Consider the following 23,768-nt stretch of genomic DNA (forward strand, 5'->3'; position numbering starts at 1 on the left):
GTCTGTCTAGGTTGTCTATTTTTTCTTAGGTCAGTTTTGATAAGTTACATTTTCTCAGATGTTTGTCCATTTTATGTAAATTTTCAAATGTGCTAGTATAAATTTGTGAATCATAATTCTTTTTTTTTCATTCTGTAGCTGTCTTAGCTATTCCTTTAAGAACTGTAGGCATATTGATTGATAATCTGCCTCTGATAATTCTAGTATGTGAAGACTTTGTGGACCTCTTTTTGCTGCTGTTTTTAGTTTTTCATGTTTCATGTTTTTATTTCTTTTTGTGCTGGGTTCTGTGTAGCTGTGTAGCTTCTCATTGCCTTTTAAAAACTGCTTATGGGACTTTTCCAAATCTTGCATGAAGCTGCATACTTCGAGAGAGGATTCGAGTTTGATTCTGCTAAGGCCTGAGAGTACAACTTGTTTAGAATCCGCTTCTACTAAATTAATTTCTTGAGGTTTCTTGGACCAAACTTTCAGGAGGACCTTGCCCACATCTTAGAGATTTTCTTTCATTTTTTTCCCCCTCTCTGTTTTGTTAACCTCTCTCCCTTCCCCTTTGGATGTTTGGATAGTGACAAGTTTAGTTTGCTTTTACTCTGAGATTTTTAGCAGGGTGAAAAGGTGAGAGGGTCCCAAGTCTATATGGAAAGGATCCCCTTTATTTATTTATTTATTTATTTAGAGATGAAGTTTCACTCTTGTCGCCCAGGCTGGAGTGCAATGGCTCCATCTTGGCTCACTGCAACCTCCACCTCCCAGATTCAAGTGATTCTCCTACCTCAGCCTCCTGAGTAGCTGGAACTGCAGGCGCCCACCACCATGCCCAGCTAATTTTTTATATTTCTAGTATAGAGATGGGGTTTCACCATGTTGGCCAGATTGATCTTGAACTCCTGGCCTCAGGTGATCCACCTGCCTTGGCCTCCCAAAGTGCTGGGATTATAGGCATAAGCCACCACACCTGGCCAGAAAGGATCTCCTTTAAATGGTTTTTCTGTTTGTTTGTTGTTGTTGTTGTTGTTGTTGTTGTTGTTGAGATAGAGCCTCATTCTGTTGCCCAGGATGGAGTGCAGTAGCGCGATCTTGCTCACTGCAACCTCCGCCTCCTGGGTTCAAGCAGTTCTCCTGCTTCAGCCTCCCAAGTAGTAGGGACTACAGGCATGTGCCACCACGCCCGCCTGATTTTTTGTAGTTTTAGTAGAGACCGGGTTTCACCATGTTGGCCAGGCTGGTCTCGAACTCCTGACCTCAAATGATCTACCCGCCTTGGCTTCCCAAAGTGCTGGGATTACAGGTGTGAGCCACCATGCCTGGCCATCCTTTAAATGTTTTACTCTGAGCATGCCATAGGCTTTGCTTTCTGTTATCCCATACTTCCCTCACACCTCAGTTTCTACTAACCAAATGCACAGCCTAGTTTCTTGGGCTCAGTATATGTTCTCAGATCAAGAACTGCTTCGTGTACTCTGCTTATCCTAATGTTAGAACATTACTAACTGAACTATAGACTTTACTGAATGTCACTAGTTTTTCCTATTGATGACTTCTGTACCACGATTCTATCCAGGACTTCACATTACATTTCCTTGTTTTGGATGATCTTGATAGTATTAAGTAGTGCTAGTCAGGTATTTTGTAGAATGTTCCTTGATTTGGATTTGTCTGGTGTTTTTTCTTATGGTGAAACTGGAGTTACAAGATTTTGGGAGAATATAATATTCTTCTACGCTTTGTTTTTTACACTTAGTACGTCTTGGAAATCACTCCATAGATTTGCTTCATTCTTCATGTATAGCAGCTGGAAATACTCCATTGAGTGTCATTCAATTCTTAATTTAAGATACCGTGTTTTTCAACTCTAGAATGTCAATTTGGTTATTTATTTAGAGATCTATTTCTCTGCATCTTTTTGGGAATCATTCTTGATTGTATGTTACATTTTTCTGATTCTTGTCATGTCTCACAGTTTTTCATTTAATGCCAGATGTTGTGTTTGAAGGAATTGTAAAGACTGGAGTAATATTTTCTTTATTCTCCTCAGAAAGAGCATGACATTTGCTCTTTTAGGTAGCTAGGGTGAGAAGCTGCTCATTTTGATTCGATAAAGATATGAGCTTGATGGCAGCTCTAGTTTCAGTTCTCTGGTTTTAAATGTTTCGAGTGCAATGTACATTTACTTATTGGCAAGAGAATATCTTGGAACAGTAAAAGTGGCTTAGTGGGATGATGGGCAAAAGAAGAGGATCGTTGTTATACTGCATTCATTCATTCAGCAAGTATTGAGAATCAACTGAGTTTAGGTACTTTCTAAGTATTGGGAATATAGCAGTGAACAAAATGAAAGTCTGTACTTCTGTCAGAGCTTACATTCTGTTGGAAGGAAGTAGAAAAGAACAAATAAGCAAACATGTAATAAGTATTATAAATGAAAAGTAAAACATAATACAGGATTAGAGAGGGACAGGAAATATCCTTGCTCTACCATTTTTTGACCTTAGGCAAGTTATGTTATAGTTTGTTCTTGTTTCTGCATTTCTAAAATTGGCATAATGATAAGAAATAAAATAGAACTTTTGTGAGAATGAAATGACTTTGTGGGTGATTAAGAGACTTTAACAATACTTAACACGTTGTTAGTGCTCACTAAATGTTAGCTCTTCTTTTTATTATTAATATAAGGAGGCTAATTATACAAGTTTAGAATTGAGAGGAATTTGTACAATTTATGTTTTGATACCTCAGTGTTTAACCAGGCTGTCAGTGGCTGGTATTGGCAATAGAAGGCCAAGTTCTTGCCAAAGTCTGCTGACATTTAGAGAAAAAGCAAACTTCAGAGTAGGCCAGAATGAGCAGAAAAACAGGGTGATCCTACAGCAAGAGGGGATTAGGGATGGAGACAACCTGCTAGGCCAAATGGACTGAGTGAACATCTTGAAGGGGCAAGATCAGCATTTAGTCACTTGAAGTACTGTTCTTTCTTTTCTCCTGGACATTGCTGTATTGCAGTTTTGGTCTGTGACATTTGGTCTCCAGAAGATTTTGTGGGTCGAAGTTTGAACTGAGCCTGGTCTTTAGCTTTATCATAGAAAAATAGTTATGCAGCCCAATTTATGACTTCTTACCTGAGTCATGACTTGTCATCTCAGATATGTGGGATTCTCTTACTCTGACCATAATTTCTATCTATGAAAATGGGTCACTGGATCTGACAAAAGAGCTTGATCTGGCTTATGGATTTATTCATATGAAAATTCTTACATTGTCAAGGGAATTTGCATTCAGAGATACATTTAATGAATTTTTATGTTGAACAATAAAAGTGCTTTAGATACACTCAGTAGTCTAGTAATTTTTAAAATTATTTTGAACACAACCTACAGTAGAGGAAATATATTTTATACTGTGATCTCCTTTATACACACAGCCACCCACTACACATACCCTTTTAACTCAAATGGAACACCATTTGCCTTACTACATACGATATGTTCTGTTTCTCTTCTATTCCGTTAAAAAAAAAATTCTAGACACTCCCACTAAATTGATTTCATGGCACACTAATGTGTCATGTCCTGTGGTTTGAAAACCACTTGTCTAGTTTACCCCAAGATCACCTGAAGAAAAGGTAGAGTCTTACAAAGTGGCAAAGGGAGAAGTGGTTGGCAGAATTCAGTAAATATATAGCATTTGTGGAGTTCTTAACATGGCTTTTCTAAAGACAGATCAAAAGGGTTTTAAGCCACACCCTTTGCTTTTAAGATGGATATTTGGGGAGAATGTTTGGTTAAGTGATAAGAGGAACAACTGCTTGGGGAGTGACTGAGGAACATTGGTGTCTGGGTGAATGGGAGGATATAGCTGTGATTCTCGAGGGGCTGGAGGTATGCCGTAGTGTATTCCATAGTGGTCAGTGAATCTGGCTTTTCATTCAGCTCATAGAAGAAGCTCTCACAAGGAGACAGAAGGTTGAAGGCTTGCTGTAATGTATCTATTTATATTTTTTACTTTTTATTCTTGCTGAAGAGATATAGGTCACCTTCTAATTAGAGTTTGTAGCACTGGCATACATAGTGGTTCAACCAGTGTCTTATTTATTTGTACAGAATAAGACAAAAGCTAAGACCAAGGTAAAGGGGATGGCATGCTGTCATTAGTTGGAGCCACCCTGCATAGTTCTGTAGAAAGTTTATGTGAGGCCTGCAGTTCTGGGATTTCCAATCAAAATGTACTTTCTTAACCTGTAAAAAGTCTTGGAAGTATGCAGTGAACTAGACAGATAGGGCTCTAGCTTTTTGGAATTCACTCTCTACAGTGGGAAAGAAATAGTAGAGTAATTTTGGATGGTGTTATATGCAATGAAAACAATAAATCATGGTAATGTAAGAATGAGTTGGTGTGGCAGGATAGGTTACTTTTTGATAAGATGTGTTATAGAAGGCATCTCTGAGCATATGACATTGGGCAGAGACCTGAATTATGACATCCTGTGAAGATCTAGGGAAATTTTCCTATTGTGTTACCATTCGATGCTACTGTATAGAGTCCAGTGATTTTATTCATGGCAGAGACAATTGGTTTGGTGTAAATGAACAACTCCTTATAGAAGGGTTAGTTGGCTCTGTAAATGAGAGAATGGCATTGTTCTAGCAATTGAATGTGTTGTTAGCATAGATGAAAATACTGCTCTATGGAGGGAATATGAGATTATTTTACATTAGTTAGATTTTTCAGGGGATTTAACATTGATGGTGGTGGAGCTTCATTAAATAACTAGAGTGCTTAGCCAGTGGTCTGAACAATCCGCTTTTGAGAGAAAAGGTCCAGGCTTTCTCTATTCTCTCTCCTAGAAGTCTGGTGCCCTCTTTTTCTCTTTCCTGGCCTTTCAATCAAAATAGGATGAGTTCATAGGCATTTTATGCTGTTAGGCAATTGATTTTTTGGGTAAGGTTGCTGATGCAGTAGGCTTATTCTTAGGCTCCTCTGGTTATAAAGGACTCTTGAGCCTCTTTCACCATTGTCTTGACCACCACTCTTGACAGGGAGGTTGCCCTGCCTGCCTGTTCATTGACATACCCACCTTTTCTCTCCGCTTGCACCTAACCTAAGTCTGAGAAGCCAGAGATTCATCTGTATCAGTGCCTCGTATGTGTTCTGCTTGAAGTTATAGTTCAGTCTGAGAGGACCAGCTGAGTTTCCTGTTCTTATTATTGTTTTAATATTCAGAACCAGGGGCTAAACTTGTTAGGTGGCAGTAAGGAACACATGCTCATGGACCTTTCAGAATAGGAGACGTATTATAGACAATGGATGAAACAGAAGCTTTAGTCTTGATACGGGGAGTAGAGATGAGAATGGGGTAAGAAATGCAGAAGGCTGGCTCTGGGAGAGTTGAATCTTGTGTGTGTGAGTGGGGGAGAGAGAGAATTTGCGTGTGTGTGTGTGTGTGTGTGTGTGTGTGTGTGTGTGTGTACGTACGCATGCGCACACGTGTTTGCGTGCATGTATATATCGCTATGATAGGATCAAGTCAACATTGCATCAGGTGCAAAAAAAATCAATATTGATGCCCTTTTTAAATGTCAGAAAACTGATCAAGAATGAAAAAACCAAAACCAACCAATCAAACAAAATTTCCCAAATATACCAAAGGCTCAATCCACAATTTACGGCAAATAACTCTATGGGCAGTGACTTTGATGTATACTATAATGTGCTAGATTATTTTTGTTGAACATTTATATATGAAACCCACTTCAGATGGGTTTAGTTAGTTTTTGGTAAGGTAATAATTTGTTTTTAACATCAATAAGAAGATTAGCAAATACATTCATTATAGTATGTCCGAACTGTAACATATAGCTGGCTTTCATTTTAGAGAATGATATTTTATTTTTTTAAACTAATTTTATTCATCTGAATAATTTTGGAGCACTTATTATGGTGAACTGTGTGGTGGATACTAAGAAGAATAAGCAAAGTTTCTAACTTCAGGAAGCTTACAGCCTAATAGGAAAGAGAATCTTTTCACATCCTTATTTGTGTGTATTAGAGAAAAGGTACAAACAGTATGCTATGGAAGTGGAGAGAAAAGAGAAATTGATATCACTGGAGGGCATGGAGCCAGGAATAGATTCTTAGAGGAAGGAGTCTTTGAGGTAGGCCTTGAAAGATGGGTAGGGTGTTACTAGGTAGATACAGGCTTTGAGGTATCCTTCTCTTTGTTCCCATTATAACAGCCTGTGAACATTTATTGTAGCACTAAATACTGTGTACTATGTCATGTTATTTCTTTCCATGTCTTTCCCTGGTGGGTTATAAATTCTTTAAGGCTAGAACTATATGTTATTCATCTTTGTATTCCCAGCACCTAGCACAGTGCCTGCTGGATGGTAGATGAACATGAAGTATGTGATAGGAAGTGTAATAATCTTGTCTAGTTCCAGGGCATTAATGAAGAACTGAGAGAGTATTGCATAGTTGTTGTAGATCAGTATTTACATTGGGATTAATTTGACTGCATCTAAAATAATGAAATAATTTGGAAAAATCCAAAATAACCACTCCCACATGATGTTTATTTCTCTGTCACATAAAATAACTTTGGGTGTAGGCAGTCTAAGGTTGGCGTGGCAGAACTATGAAGTTACCAGAAATCTAGGCTCTTTTCAGCTCCATTCTGACATCCTTACTGTGTCATGGGCCAAGATGACTGCTGGAGGTCCAAGTTCCAGAATGACAGACATAGAAAAGTGAAGAAGGGCACACCCCTCTATTTTTGTTTGTTTGTTCATTTGAGACGGAGTGGCACAATGTTGGCTCACTGCAACCTCTGCCTCCCGGGTTCAAGTGATTCTCCTGCCTCAGCCTCCCAAGTGGCTGGGATTACAGGCGCCTGCCACCCCGCCAAGCTAATTGTTGTATTTTTAGTAGAGACGGGGTTTCACTATTTTGGCCAGGATGGTCTCGATCTCCTGACGTCGTTATCTACCCACCTCGGCCTCCCAAAGTGCTGGGATTACAGGCATGAGCCACTGCACCTGGCCAGGCACACTGCTCTATTTTAAAGGGAACTCTCGAGAAGTTATACACATTGCTGCTTATGTTTCATTGGCCAGAACTCAATACCCTGGCCTTATCTAGTTGCAAGGGAGGCTGGGAAACAGTCATTTCTCCAGGCCACAGCGTGTCCAGCTAAAAGCTGAGGTTCTTTTACTAAGGAAAAATGGGAGAAGAATATTGAAGGACCAAACAGTCTTTGACCCAGTTGGCTTTGCAGTCTGTTTTTGAGTCTTAGCTCTTCCACCTACTAGCTGTGTAATGTTGAGTAATTCACTCAGCCTCTGAGTCTTGGTTTCTTCTTCTGTAACATGAGCTAAGTAATTGTTTCTCCTTATTGAGTTATGATGAGGAACAAACAAGATCATAGATGTAAAGAGTTTAGCACAGTGCCTGGAATATCATAAGCCCTCAGCAATGGGTTGCTCTTATTCTTATTACTGTTATAAAGCCATCTAAGGTTCTATTCTGAGTTCCTTTCCAGACAAGTTAGTCTGGCAGCAGTAGAAGTTCTGGACACCAAGTTTCTTGGGTGCAAACTGTTCATCCCCCTCTCCTTCTGTTCCTTCTGCCTGCTCTAATCTGGTGGGTAGATAGGCTGGAGAAAAACTTGTCTTTGGAGAAGAGGCTTCTGTATATTTCAGTGTCCTGCTGGTGCCTTATGCACTAGCTAACCAAAACACAGCTGGTAGGTCTAATTTTAGGTTCACAAGTCTTGCTGGTTGTCCTCTTTAGATTCTGTTTTACATTCTGAACTGTGGGAAGTTTTTATAGAAGCAGAGGGGAGGTGGGGACAATATACTCTTTACTTTCTGGTTGGAAAATAGCCTTCATTTTCTTTCTAGTAGGCAGTCATGGGGAGAGATGTAAGGTTAAGTTTATATAGGCACCCATACTATTTTCCTCTGTGAATTTTGAGTGTGTGTGAACCCTGGCAGGCTCTAACCTGTGTTGATTGGTAGACTCTGACTTCATGTGTATAAATAATGAAAATGCTAATCTTTGGCTGAGGTTATAAAACCAAGAGAGTCTAGAAACTTTTGTCTGTTGTTGAATTTTGAGACTGTTTTTGTCTGTTGTTGAATTTTGAGACTGTTGTTTTGAGACTGTTGTTGAATTTTGTCTGTTGTTGAATTTTGTTTGAATTTCCAGAGATATGAGAAAAATAACAGATAGCTGTCATTTATTGAGTGGTTTGTGGCCAGGTCCTTTTCATATATTGTTTCATTTGATCCTTAATAAAATTCCACAATAAGCTATGTTGTTATATTTTCCATTTTATATATGAGGAAACTCAAAAGAGGTTAAGTTTTGCTGACAGTTACTTAGCTAGCAAGCGTAAGGACTGGGATTTGAATCCAGGCCTGACAAAGTACATGTTCTTTCCACCATTCCATTTTGCCTCTACAAATTTGATTACTCCCTCTCATATTTAATCTAAGTTGTACTGACACATTATCCTTATGTTTATTTTCTGTATGAAGGCATTTAATAGATGAATACTTTCTGAATATCCTAAAACTATTTTCCCCTTCTCTTTGGTCTTCTTTTCTATATATTATATATAATTTAAATTAGTAACAGATTTTTTTTATTTTGTTCTATTCAGCACTTCTCTAGGTCAATACCTGATACTTAGTAGTCACTCAATGCATTGTTATTTAATTAATAATAACAGAAATTATAACTAACATTTATTGAGAACTTAGCTTGTACTGCTTCTCTAAACTTTCTGCATATTCTTTCATTTAATGTTTACCACAATTCTTTGAGGTATAGTATTTCTTAAGATAATTTTGTATATTATTCGAAGTTAGTGGCATTTCTTTTCTTTTGGTCTGTTTATTCATTCAACAAATATTTATTGAAGGCTTAAAATTTGCCAGGTGGAGTATTTTGGCCAGTAGGGAACCAACAAGAAGCAACTCTAAGTCATGGAATTTATAATCTTTGAGCAAAACAGACGGTAAGGAAGTTAAATAATAAGTGATATTTTAAATAATGATAAGTACTGTGAATAAACAAACTGGGGAAGGAGATAGGGAGTGACTGGGATGTGGGAATGAGAGGGAAGCCTTTTAAGGATCTGAGGACTTTTTGAACTAGTGACCTGGGTGTAGTTAGAGCCAGTGATGAGAAGCTCTAGGGGCATAGTGGTTCAACTGAAGGGAACAGCAAGTGTAAAAGCCCTGAGATAGAACAAGTTTACTAAGGGGATAAAATGAATGGCTGGAGTATAATCAGTAGTGGTGGGGTAGGGGTTGACTAGTAGATGAGGTCAGATTACCAAGTAGGCTGTGGTAAGGATTTTGGGTTTTATTTTAAGTAGTCATAGACTGTTTAAGCAAGGGAGTAAATGATCTGATTTATATTCTTAAAACTTCTCTTTGGTTCCTATGTGGAGAATGGGCTGTTGGGTAGCAAGAGTGGGAGCGGTATTGCTGCTTGTACCAGGTTGGGAATAGTGGACAATACGATAGTGAAGAATACATGCCAACTGGATATGGCATATATTTTAGAGTTCGGCCTAAAAAGACTTGCTGATGGATTTTTTTTCAGACCCAAGAATGACTTTGAGTCTGACAACTCAAAGTGATGGCCTAGTGTAGGAGTGGGTTTGGAGTTAGAAAATGAAGTAATGTAAAGGAGATGGTAAAAATTTTCGTACATGGGATGGTGATACTAAAATTTAATTTCATTTCCTTTTGACAAAACTTTGCTTTCTGATTTGATTCCTTAGGAGGACTTCCTCTCCCCTCCCCCTCCCCTCTCCCCGCTCCTCCCTGCTTCTCCTCTCCCCGCTCCCTCCCCTCCCCATTCTCTTAGATAGTGTCTCACTCTGTTGCTCAGGATAGATTGCAGTTGATCTCCGCCCACTGCAACCTCCACCTCCTGGGTTCAGGTGATTCTCATGTCTCAGCTACCCAGGTAGCTGGGAATACAGGCCATGCCCGGCTTATTTTTGTATTTTTAGTAGAGATAGGGTTTCTCCATCTTGGCCAGGCTGGTCTTGAACTCCTGGCCTCAAGTGATCCACCCGCTTTGGCCTCCCAAAGTGCTGGGATTACAGGTATGAGTCACTGCGCCTGACCAAGGAGGACTTCTGTATTCCACCTTCTGATCCTTTTCCACAATTTCTCCCAGACAAGACCTTCTGGTAAAATGACTAAGTTGGATTGATTTTTTTTTTTTTTTTTAGAAGAATGATATCAACACAAGCCAATGGAATAGGGAGGAAAACACCCCAATACAGATAGCTAGTATTCTTTCTGAATTCAACATCTTCTGATTGATTCTTTGTGATAATAGAATTCAATATTCAGGAGCCAGTTTAGGATATTTATGTGGCTTATATTTACATTTTTGCTGACACGTGACTTTTCTTTTGGGTGCCTAGCTGGTTATTGGCATTAGATTAGACTGACTTCCATGAAAGTGCAGAGACCACTTGTCAAGGAATTCTTCTTCCTATTCTGATGCCACTGCTACCTGCCATATTCTACTTTTGCTTCTACCCTTTACCCATTTTTAAGGCATGTTTCCATTAGCATGAAATGTTATTTCTGTGTTTTGGGGTGGATGGATATGAATGTATCAGGTAATATGTACTCCTTTGAAGAAAGGCACCCCAATTTTCATGGTGTTCAAACACAAGGAACATTAGAGGTAGAAAACATTTAGAATTGCTTCCAGGGATAGCAACTTCAGATGTCTACCAGAAAGGTAATGTAAAGAAGAGAAGCAAGCCAAGGTAACTGGCAAACTTGAGAGAGCTTGCTTTGCCTAAAGTGAGTAGTTGCTACTCAGCTTCAGCCAATTTCTGCTATATGGGAATGGGAGCCCATTACAGTCATACCCTTTGGATTTACAAAAGAAGCTAGAAATCTTTATTTTTATGTCATATGTCCTGATTTTTAAATGCTAGCAACTAACTTAAAACTCTTAGTGGATGTGTGGGACAACACTCTAAAAGACAAAGAAAATAGTTCTGTAGGCCTCAGGCTGTGGATATATAGCTTTTGATCTGGTCCATCTTCCTCATTTACAGATGGAAAAACAGAAACCCAGGGATGTAAAATGACTTCTCCAAGCTCACACAAGCAGTTGCTGGCAGTGCTAGTAGTAAAACCTGGGTCTCCCTTCTCTTTGTGCAATGCTCTTTACATTTGGAATGTTAATTGTTTTTGAGGATGTGAGAAAAGCTAATGTCATGTACAGCCCAAATTTTATATCGTTTTGAGGATTTCAGACCCCCTGAAATCCATACATGAATATCAAGTAAAGAACCTTCTCTTGAATCTGCTGGTCCGTATGTTTGCATTGTCAAAGGAAAAGGCCCCAGTATTTACATTTAGGCAAATTCATGGGAAGAAGCACTGGAAGCAGGAGACCTTGGCCCTCTTGGTCAACTTCTGCCTCTCTCCCTGCCTTACTGCCAGCCTTTTTTTGTTTGTTTGTTTTTTAGTATGCTAAATCTTAATTATGCAATTAATAGGAATATATTTAACTCTAAAATCCTTCTATCCTAAGTACCAGTCCCAGCAATAATTGCTTTTCTAATATTCTACATACCTATGTCACTCATAGAAAGTAATAATTTTTTAAAAAACTGTTACATGTACCATTTTGCAAGGTTTTTTTTAAAAAAAATTCAACAATATGTCATGCATTGTATCCAGGTACATACAACCTACCTCGTTCTTTTTATTTGCTATGTCATATTCCACTGTGTGTTAATTCCACAGTTTATTTAGCCACCCGGTATTTATGAATCCTTGGGGTGTTTACAGATTTTTAGTATTACAAACAGTGCTGCAATAAATACTTTTGTACATGCATCCTTGACACAGGTGCTAGTCTTCCTCAAGAGGAAAGGAGAAGTGGATTGGTAGGCATGTGATTTCAGAGTGGCAGTTATTTTATATATCCATCAACAACATATGGAAGTCCCCAATTTCCCCAGGGCCTAACACTTGCTGTTATGAGATTAAAATTTATTTCAGGCTGATGGGTAAGAAATTATATTTTAATCATGAGTGAGTTTGAGCATCTTTTGCATGTTTTGATGTGTTTGCATTTCACATTTCTATTTTTTTTTAAGACAGGGTCTTGTTTTATGTGTTCATTTTTTTTTTTGGAGATTTCTTTTGGGTTTATTTGGCCTTTTCTTACTGATGTATAGAAATCCCTTATGTGTTTTTTTCTGTATTCTTGATACTATGTATATGTTATAAATCTTTTTCATTTAGATCTTTCCGATCTTGGTTTTGTCACTGACCAGCTCTGTGATTTTGGGGACATTGTTTGACATCCACAATGCCATTTTTGTCCATTGTGAAGGAGAATACACTACCTTTTAGTTATTGTATTACTGTGAAATGCCAGTGAAAGAGTATAAGCGCTCTGAGCTTTGGGTTCATTTGATTTTCACCAGCCATTTTTTTCAGCTGTAAAGTGAGAATACACTGCTTTTCAGTGAAATGCCAATGAAAGAGCATATGAAAGTGCTTTGGAGACTAAAGAATACCTTCACATGTACAGCATTTTGTCCTTTGGTTTTATTATGACTCATCCCTAGGAGGTGGCTTCTGTGAAGCATCCTATGCTTCTACAGATTAATCAAATTCTGAGTGGTGGGTGTCACAATGTAACACTTGTCTCTTTTTATTCTACACCTTCTTAGGGGAGGAACAAGGTACATAAACAAGATATGCTCACATTGAACTCCTGTGTTCTTGGAATGCATTGGGTGGGATGGAAGTGGAGAAGTACAGATAGCAGGGGAATCCTACTACTTTGCTAGTCATGGTATGTGCCCCAAGGATTGACAATCATTTCTAAAAATGGAACCAAATGTCTACAAGGTTAGAATTAGGCTGTCTTTTCTTACTATCCTGGTTCACTTCTCAATTAGAACTCAGGTTTCAGAGGCAGCTGTTCTGTTCCACTATCTTTTCTGTTCACTGGTTCCCTAACTAGGGAACAAATGAGGATATAATCTCCTGTCTGGCTATCTTTTGACTAATGGCTGTCCTCAACAAACAAATAATTAACCAAAACATGGTACTATTCTATGGTTTGGGGATACTCAGACTCAGATACCACCACCCTTAGACCCAAACAACCCCATGCCCCTGACCTATGTCCCATACTTTTTTTTTTTTTTTTTTTTTTTCTTGAAATGCAGTCTCGCTCTGTCACCCAGGCTGGAGTGCAGTGGAGTGATCTTGGCTCACTGTAGCCTCTGCCTCCCAGGTTCAAGCGATTCTCCTGCCTCAGCCTCCTGAGTAGCTGGGCTATCCCATGCTTTTGAAGACCCCTCCTGTAGCCATGCCTGTCCCGTTCCGTACCACTCTTCAAGTACCTAGCTACCCAAGAATTACCTGGTAAAATGTCCTGAGCTTGCTTCCAGGGCCTGCAGAGCCTCTTCTTGAGTCCGTCTGCCTGAAGATGGACCAGTTTCTGATACATGTATCCCTAGGTCCCACATGTGTATCATGGGTGACCAAGAGGGGTATTCTCAGCTTGGACATGCTAGCTTGAACACCTGTGCACAAGGCCCCTTGGGGTGCAGGAAGGGACTGGAATGTGGGGAAAGTGGTGGGAGTGGATTGGGGCCAGAGTCCTCCATTTGGACTCTTGCCCCAGCTCTGCAGCTGTCAGGGTCAGGTCTGCCCCGAGGAGCCTCTGCCTTCTGACCAAATGCTTATTTTATAGATTTTTAAAAAAGCCTTTGGGAAAGGTTTTCTTCACCACTGATTTAGAGACTGAGTATAGCAGGCTCATCATAGAGCCCAGTTAATCTTGGTGAATAATTCACAGAGAGTGGGGTGGGGAGGTGGAACAGGTGAGTTTCCTGAAGGGAGGCTCTCTTAAGTTGCCTCTCCTCTGTCTCTTCCCTGGTTAGGCGATGCTGCTGATGCTTTGTGAAAAGGAGGAAGGATTCTGCTGACACACTGAATTTTTATGAAAGAAGGCTAAGGGTTCCCTTATCCATCCACACAAGGCACATCTGCTTGCAGACAGGCTGTCTGCTTCTTAGGGATTCCTTCGTTGTCGTTTTATTCTTTTCTGAAGGTTTTAAGGCACAGTTTGGTGCATTCCTTTCTGTTCTCTAGAGCCAGGGGGAAAGTCATAATGTATCAGAGCTCTTGCCGAAGAGCTTAAAATGGGCGCTGGCAGCTGGGATGTGGGGGAAGAGAGCTTTCCAGGGACAAGTGACCTGCTTGTTCAGCCAATGAGAAGCAGGTTAGAGGAATGATATCACCAGACAGGCTTTATTGTCTGATCATCTCGTAAAAGCAGGATTGTTTCTGGCAACTTAACCCTTTTTTAGGCACTTCAGGTCTCACCTGCTTCCTGGTATATGACCTCTAAGTTCCTTTTGTCAACTGTCTGCTATGAGACCACAGAGATTAAAGACTAAAATTAGCGGAGGATATAGGGGAGTTGTAAACCATCATTTTAAAAAATAGAACTTATTAAAATTTAGAACCTTTGCTAACATGGAAATGTGATTTAAGCTGTGTTTGGAGAACACATCTAAAGTAGATATTGGTTGTAGTCATGTTGTGTCTGATTTTTACTGTGTAGACTTGAGAGGCAAGAGAGGTCAGAGGGGGGAAAATTGACCCTTTAGTATATTTTAATTTATATAGTGGAATCTTATTAGGTATTTCCTATTTTGGAGGAATTGAAATTAGTTCTGTAAATTTGGAAGATATGTTATCACGGATCCAGAGGCCAATTTTGAGTAAGAGATACTTGCAGTATCTGTTTATTCTTGTACTTCTTCGTTGTCCCTACCCCATAGAAATGACAGTGAGTTTACCTCTTTGTGCTTCCTTTCCCTCATTGGTAAAATGAATGTTCCTACCTATCTGATAGAGTTGTTGAGATAAGAAAATAAATGAATTCCTGTGATTTTAGATTGTCCTATATATAATATAATGTATTATTATTATGGCATTCATGTCTTAAGGTTATATGTTCATTCATTGATTTGTTCAGACTTTTTGCAACATCTAGATGCTGGGCATAAGAGATACAGGGATATAAAAAAATACAGTTCTTACCCTTAAGGAACTGAAAATATCACGAGGGAGACGGATAGTAATAAAACTGTTTCATACTTCCTTTTTTATTTACCATGTGCCAGGCTCTGTTCTGAGTACCTTGACATACATTAACTAATTTAATCTTACTGCAGTCCTATGAAATAGATAGTTATTGGCTCTATTTTACAGATAAAGAAATTGAGACAGAGAGAGGCTAAGTAACTTGCCTAAGGTCACACAGCTAGTGTGTGACTAATGGCACTAGGGCTCTAGTCTGTGCTCTAAATCTGTACTGACCAATATAGTAGTCACTAGTCACATGTGGCTTTGGAGCACTTGTAATGTGGCTGGTTTAAATTGACTGGGCTGTAATTGTGAAATACTAGATTTCAAAGACCTAGCATAAAAAAAAATCTCATGTTGAAATTACATGTTATAATGATATTTTGAATATACTGAGTTAAGTAAAATACATCAAAATCAATTTTACTTTTTAATTGTGGCAATTATAAAATTATATACATACGCTTGCATTTGGGACTCACATTAGTCTTTTATTGTACTGTGCTATTCTAAATCATTATACTGTAATAATAGTAATAGCATATGAAATTTTTGAGCACTCACTGTGTGCCACATACTGTGCTAGTATCTTTTAAAACACTTTCAGTTAGGCCCCAAAATAGCCCAGTTTATTATCACTATTTTATAGAAGGGGGAGAAGGTTTTGAGACATTTAGTAATTTGCCTGAAATTAATCAACTAGTTAATGGCAAATCCAAAATTGGAACTGTATATGTCTGACTCAGAAACCTGTGAGTTTTATGGGTTTTTTTGGTGTTGAACTCCTGGCCTCAAGCAATGCTCCTGCCTCAGCCTCCTGAGTAGCTGAAATTACAGGTGCAAGCTACCACACCCAGTTAAAAAATCTGTGTTCTTAATCAGCACACTACAGTTCCATTCATAATTAAATTTCAGACTATTTTCTTTGTTTTAATTTTTATAAGTATGTTTAATATTGCATACTTCTATATCTGGTGCATAAAGGTTCAAAATAAAAATTACCAGTCTGTAAAATAGACATCTTGTATGGAACTGTCTTTTGTAGAGCTTCAGTGAACACCAGCACAGTTGAGCCTGAGATGAAGCAGTGAGTCAGCCTATACAAATTGTATTTAATTTTCATTCCATATAGTTGTGCCAGTCACTGGGCAATTTATGTCCTGACACTCTTTGTCCATAGAGAAGGGAAAGAGGGGCAATGCACCTCTCCTTTGTTGTTTAGCTCTCTTGGCTGCTAAGAAAAAATTGCTTTCTATTTCATTGTCTTCCAAAATGCTGTTTGTGTTTGAGAGAGCAACAAAATGCTGTCTAGTGACCCCTCACTTTTCTTTCTTCTAGAGCAAAGACTCAGGTGGACTGAAGGCGGCTATGATCGAATTGGTGGAAAGGTTGAAGTTCAAGAGCTCAGACCCTAAAGTAAGTATTGTTTCGAATTGATTGGGTGTTGGTACCCCAAGCATTTCATTCTCCTTGAGCTAAAATTGTGAGGTGTTGATGATCATCTCTCTGAATATTGCATTAAGATTTAATTAAGCCTGCCCATCAGAAACATTGTCCTGATATGCCTAGAGATAAGTCATCTATTTTTCTCCTTCTCTATTTTATGACTTACAACACATAATCATTCATTGTTTTCCCTGAACTGCAGACAAGTGCATTTTTAATCCTCCTTTACCAGGGGTCTTTGAATCTTTGGTCCTCTGTGTCCATTAGATGCAGCCAAAGGCGTCTGAGAGAAATACAGATCATCTTTTTTTTTTTTTTTTTTGAGACAGAGTCTCGCTCTGTTGCCCAGGCTGGAGTGCAGTGGCGCAATCTTGGCTCACTACAGCCTCCACCTGCCGGGTCCAAGCCATTCTCCTGCCTCAGCCTCCTGAGTAGCTGGGATTACAGGCCTGCGCCACCATGCCCTGCTAATTTTTGTATTTTTAGTAGAGACGGGGTTTCACCATGTTGGTCAGGCTGGTCTCGAACTCCTGACCTCGTGATCCGCCCGCCTCGTCCTCCCAAAGTGCTGGGACTACAGGTGTGAGCCACCGCACCAGCTGAGAAATACAGATCATCTTAATGCCAGGGACTGGCATGGGATCCAGACTCATCTAGTTGGTGTTCAGCACTGGCGTCTTATCTCTCCACTGCTTCCAGGGGCCAGCTGCCACTCAGAATACTTTTTTCCTCATGACCTGAAGTCTGGTTTGGAAACTGGTTTAAGTGTCCCGGCTTTTTTTTTTTTATTTCAATATGTTAGGGTCTAGAGGATTGATATTCTGGGAGACACCATAACGGGGTGGAGGTAAACGGAACTGAACAGACTTCCTTCTCCTTCCTACCCAGACACTTACTGTGGCACTACCTGGTATTGGGGCCAGCTGGCTTTGCCTTAGAATCAAAGTTTCTCACAATTAAATAGGGAAAGGCGCATGATTTTATTTTACTGTAGGTTCTTTTTGTTTTTTTTGTTTTTTGTTTTTTTTTTTTAAGAGGAATGGGACTAGCATTTCTTGAGTATCTAGTGAGAGCCAGGCACTTTGCTAGGACTCTTACATGATTGTGCTAAAATATACATACAAAATTTTAACCATTTTTGAGTGTACAGTTCAATGGCATTAAGTACATTCACTTTGGTTTTTTGTTTGTTTGTTTGTTTTTGTTTTTTGTTTTTTTGAGACGGAATCTCGCTCTGATGCCCAGGTTGGAGTGCAGTGGCATGATCTCGGCTCAGTGCAACCTCTCCCTCCCAGGTTCAAGTGATTCTCCTGCCTCAGCCGCCTGAGTGGCTGAGACTACAGGCACATGCCACCACACCCAGCTAACTTTTTGTGTTTTTACTAGAGACAGAGTTTCACCATGTTGGCCAGGCTGGTTTCGAACTCCTGACCTCAAGTGATCTGCCCGCCTCAGTCTCCCAAAGTGCTGGGATTATGGGCGTGAGCCACCACACCTGGCCACACTTTGTTGTGCAGCCATCATCACTGTCCATCTCTAGAGCTTTTTTACTATCCCAAACTGAAATTCAGTACCCATTAAATGCTAACTTCTCATTCCTGCTCTCCCCTTAAATACTTTTAATTATTTAACAACACTGTAAAGTAGCATTTTCTTCCTACTTTATTGATAAGAACACTGAGGTTTAGAAAGGTAGAATCATCTGCCCAAATCTAATGTAATATAGATGTGGAATTCAAACTCTGACTCCAGTGCCTGTACTCTTTATCTTATGTCATGCAAACCAAGCACTGGATTTTATCTCCTTTCTACCACATGATCACATTGTGCTGCAGTTTTCTAAATTGAAACACAATATGTGGCAGAGCCATAGACTGGTGGGCTCTTCAAAAGGTGGCTGCAGCCACAAGAATAAATTTCTCTTCATATGGCAATGAAAATATCGGGGACATTGGTAAGATCTCTTGTCTTCTGGTGTAGTCAGGGTTCCAGAAGTAGAGAGTTATGTTGGTAGATAGAAAAAATTAGGGTAACCTTTATCAACTTTCCTAGCTCAAAGTAGGAGGACCCCTGATAAAAGTTTTTCCTTTAGCTAGGATGAACCACTTATTAAAAGTTACCGAAAGCTTTTCTTACCAAGTTTCTCTGGTTTCTGGAGCAACTCCTGTTCTGCAGGAGACAACCATATTCTGATTCCGCCAAACTTATAATTAGCAGGGCAGTGAAGAGGGAGCGGATGTGTACAAATCACACTGAGTGTTCTCTATGTATGACTATAATACAGGTAAAGTGCTTTGGGATCCTTTATGAATGCATGTAGTGCTTCTGATGGAAAGCTTGCCAGAAAGTGAAAGGATTGAGCGGTTGCATGAGAGGAATCCCTGGAAGTGTCAGGGTTTTCTCTTGATGCATCATAAGGTAAAGGATATTTGTAAGGACCTGACTTGATCTTGGGTGTGTGTGTATACCTGCACCTCTTTTTTACGTTCTTTTTATTTTGCCCTGGATCATTTACTACCAACCTATTTTATTTTCAAGCCCCTTTTTAGTCTACCACAACCATATGCTGTATAAACTTGGAGCCAGCTTGAAGAAGGGTGAACGTAATTGCAGAATGACTGCCAGGTCAGGAATGGGGGTAAAAAACGGGCCACTTAAATATATAATTTCTGCACAAAGAAGATTTTCCTAGAAATAAATTGGCATCTTCCAAGACAACCCTTAAGTTTTTGTCTGTTCTGTTTTCCCACAGAGCCCCACCATCCCCTTTTTGAGTTGGCCTATTTAAGAAGGGCAGAAATCTCTTAGGCTTTGTGACCTGTCATTTCCTGGGCACAGAGGCTTTACATAGAAGCACTGATTGAGTCATGGAGGACTGAGCACCATCTCTGCCTCACTTCCTCTAGAATTCCCTAAAGCATCACAAAGCTTGATTAGTCCAGACACTGAAGCCTATTGGGGAATGAGTTAATTTTTACCTCTTGAGTTTTGCTAGAGAGCAGTAGAAGATGTCTAAGTTAATCATTTTTTTAAATTATAAAATAATACATACTTATAGATTTAAAAATACAGATATTCATAAAGAAAAAGTAAAATCTCTCCTAAGTTAGCCACTGTTAACAGTTTAGTATGTAACCTTCTAGACATTTTTCTATGTAGTACCTTTTCAAAATTCTTTTACAAAATTATACCCATGGTTTTACAATTGCTTTTTCCTTTATGTGGAATATCTTAGATATTCTTCTGTGTCAAAAATATAGACTTGATTCTGTTTAATGAGATGCCTCATTTTATCCAAAACATTTGTCAGACATCTTCTTTTCTTCCAGACCCAGAGGTTCTTAAACTTCAGTGTACATGAAAATCACCCAGAAGACGTATTAAAATATAGAGTGCTGTGCCCACCTCCAGAGTTTTTTATTCAATTGGCCTGGGGTGGCTAGACAATGTTCATTTCTATGAAATTATCAGGTGATGCTGATGTTGCTGTTTCAAGTACCACACTTTGAGAACCTCTGTGCTGTACCTTAGCTGTTTTCCTCTATGTTTGTTAATGATTTTTTTTCACTTCTTTGAACAAGTAGAAGAGCCCCTAGGAATAAGTCCAGGTGATTTCAACTTTGGAAAAAAGGTAGATAAAAATCTAGGCTTATGAAACAAGTTGAGCAGAGGTAGGAAAGGAGTAGGGAGGGAAAAAAGAGGTGGGTTGGGAAGTCAGCTTAGGCTAAAAGGACGGGACTGCTTTACACTGTCACTTCCAACAGAGAATTAGCAAAGCCAAAAAGAGGGAAAGGGATCCTGGTCGGGATTTAGGAGGATGATCAAAGCTCCCTGCCATGGTTGAGGTGTAGGCTGAGTTCTAAAACCAGAGGAAAATCAGGAACAACCAGCCATTATGGGTGAGCCTGAGGAGAGGAATCAGAGCCAGTGATGGTTAAGAAATAGGGTACAAGACCGAATGAAGTTTTGTGCATGGATGTTGCTGTGGTGAGCCCTGTTTTAAAGGGTACATACCTCTGGGCATCTAGAACCCTCTATATTGTGGAAGAAGATTACTTTTAATAACAAACAATCTTTAGTTTGTCAAAACGATTAGTAGGAAGTGGTCTTTTACATAATACGCTGTCCTAATGTGTTTGACTTGGTCTAGTTTGCAAACTTTTTTTTCTCCAGCCAAACTTTTCTGAAACACCTATTGCACAAGCAGGATTCTTATCTGTAGATTGAGTACATTTATGGTAGGCTTTAGGGAAAATTTAAAATGTAATCAGTCAGGGGTATGTGTGTATATGTGTGTCTGTACTTGGATTTTTAAGAAATTTAGAGCTTTTTTATTTCTTTATCTTCACAGCTTTCCTTTGTAGTGACTATGCAGTTATCTTTCACAGTTTACTCAGAGGTAACCTAGGCTTGGAAAACACGTTGATTCCCTTTCCTCCCTTCCCCCTGCCCAGTCCTCAGAAAGCATTGAACCAAAAGTACAACATGCTAAGCTCAATCAAACTAACCTCTTATTATGTAGTTAATAACAGCCACTTTCTCTCTATTATGTATTGATTGCTTTTCTTTCCCTCTGATATGCACTGTTCATTGTTTCCTGTAACTGGTGTGCTTGAAGCAAACAGTTAACACAGTTGTGTGTCTTGAATTCATACTAATCTTATATTCTCAAAAAGAAGCATCTTAAAACTTGAGCCAAGTGGCTCACATTATTCTGTGTGACTGGAGTGGGATTAAACATGGGATCTGATCATACCCAAGGCTTCCTGAAACAGCAGTTTTTTTTCCTTTTGTTTCCTCTAGCCTCTAGAGGTATTCTTACTGAAGTGTGAAACCAAAAAATTATCTAGCAGCATGAAATTAGTTAAATAAACCCAAGAATGGTTTTCTTTTTTTATTTCAGCATTTATGTAGCATTTTATAATTGCAAAAGAACTCTGCAATCATTTGTCATAGCTGATATCATTGGCATGGAACACAGCCCAGTCCTTCACTCTTCTGTGATAATCAGATTCTTGTCAAAAAATACAAATTTTAAATGTACAGGTAGTGATGAATATAAGCAAAACCTAATTTGAAATTCTTATTATTGTGTCCTATTGTGTCCTATTATTCACAAGGATCAAGCCAGGCATCATCTTGATCCTTGCCCTGTGCCAAAAAAGAAGTATTCACTGGGGCACTGTTTATTCAACCAGCTGAAGCAGAGAATTGAGATGCCTCAGCTATCAAGTTGTTACATATAGAAGTGTTCCTGTGGTTGATGAGTTATTAGAATTATTGACCCATTTCTGGACTTTTCATTTAAAAAGTTGTAAGTAGGGAATTTTGGAGATCATGAGTTATATTTATTTTATCCCTGTATCTTCAGCCCTTATTAGCATGGAACCTGGCACATAGTAATTGATATGTATTATCTGTTACAGCAACCTATAAAAATAAGTATTTGTCTTGTTTTATGGATGAGCATTCTGAGACTTCAAGGGGTTAAATAGCTTGCTAGTAAGTGATGGGACCAGGGCTTAACTCGAGATTTGTCTCACTTCATGTTCTTCACTCATACACTGTTATTGAATCCATGGGTAAATAGATGTATATATAGCCTGGCATCCCTAGCAATGTGACCCTTAACTGATTATTTTTTTATCACACTCTTCTTCTACCTCCCTTTACTGGGATCCTGTGCCATAGCACAGTCCCCCACAGCTCCAGAGAACCAGGACTGGAGAATGGCCTTTTCCAACAGAAAATGTGGGGAGATGGCAAAAAAGCCATAACCCTCAGAGCATTTAGCCCTCGCTAAATGAAGAACTGAGGCAAGTGCTTCCACAGTTTGACCCGATTAGTGAAGGACACTAAATGGGAAAAATACCTGTGCTCCCTCAGTCTTGCTCTAGGAAGAAGTAAATGTGGCCCCTTTTTATCCTCTCTAGACACTTGGGCAGGAGAAAAAGGAGAAACAAGCTCTTTCCCTCCTTCACCATTCCTCTGGCTTTATCAAAACAAAACAGCTTACCCCTCTCATCCTCCCCTACCCAATTATAAAAGAAATACAGTTGCTCCTTGACTTACAATGGGATTACATCCCAATAAACCCATTATAAGTTGAAAATATTATGTCAAAAATGCATTTATTACATCCAACCTACTGAACATCATAGCTTAGCCTACCTTAAACGTGCGCAGGACACTTACATTAATCTATAGTTGGGCAAAATAATCTAACCAAAGCCTATTTCATAATAAAGTGTTGAATAGGCTTATTTATTTTATTTTCATTTATTTATTTATTTATCTATTTTTGAGACAGAGTCTTGCTGTGTTGCCCAGGCTGGAGTGCAGTGGCATGATCTTGAGTTACTGTAAGCTCCACCTCCCAGGTTCACGCCATTCTCCTGCCTCAGCCTCCCAAGTAGTTGGGACTATAGGCGCCCGCCACCATGCCCAGCTAATTTTTTTGTATTTTTAGTAGAGACGGGGTTTCACTGTGTTAGCCAGAATGGTCTCGATCTCCTGACCTCGTGATCCACCTGTCTTGGCCTCCCAAAGTGCTGGGATTACAGGCGTGAGCCACCATGCCTGGCTGAATAGGCTTACTTTTAAAGTAAAACGCAGAATAGTTGTGTAGGTACTTGAAGTAGTTTCTATTGAATGTGTAGCACGTTTGCACCATCATAAAGTAGAAAAATCGTAAGTCAAACCATTGTATGGGGACTATCTGTATATGTTTTCAGTAGAAAAATGTAGAAGACCCAAGTATAAAGAAGAAAGAAATAAAATCGCCCATTTTTTTTTTATCCTTGCAGTGGTTTGTAAACTTTGGGTACTTACTTTTTATAAAGAAATGCAGATTCTTGAGCCTCACTCAAAGCATCTGATTTTGTGGTTCTGAGATATGCTTTTTAAATATGCAACCTGGATGATTCTCATGCACATGGTCATGTGCATTCTTTTGAGACCATACTTGGAGGTGAAAGACACCTATGGAAAAAACTGGGTAATATTATGGTTCTTTGTCTTTTGTGCATAAAATGGTATTATAGATTGAGTATCCCTTATCTGAAATGTTTGGAACCAGAAGTATTTTGAATTTTGGATTTTCAAATATTTGTGTTACGCTAGTTGAGCTTCCCTAATCTGAAAATCTGC

At 39.2% G+C, this 23,768-nt stretch overlaps 1 protein-coding gene across 5 annotated transcripts in view; it reads left to right on the forward strand.

The window, feature by feature from the left end:
• TRIM44 (tripartite motif containing 44) overlaps positions 1-23,768 on the forward strand; it is a 229,709-nt gene that overhangs the window by 6,068 nt on the left and 199,873 nt on the right. For all 5 annotated transcript variants that reach the window (XM_003830364.6, XM_055094276.2, XM_055094274.2 and 2 more), the window contains exon 2: positions 16,512-16,589. In XM_003830364.6, coding sequence (XP_003830412.1) covers positions 16,512-16,589 — 78 coding nt within the window. The remainder of the gene's footprint in view (positions 1-16,511; positions 16,590-23,768) is intronic.

This window comes from Pan paniscus, chromosome 9, assembly GCF_029289425.2.
Source record: "Pan paniscus chromosome 9, NHGRI_mPanPan1-v2.0_pri, whole genome shotgun sequence".
Taxonomy (NCBI): Eukaryota; Metazoa; Chordata; class Mammalia; order Primates; family Hominidae; genus Pan; species Pan paniscus.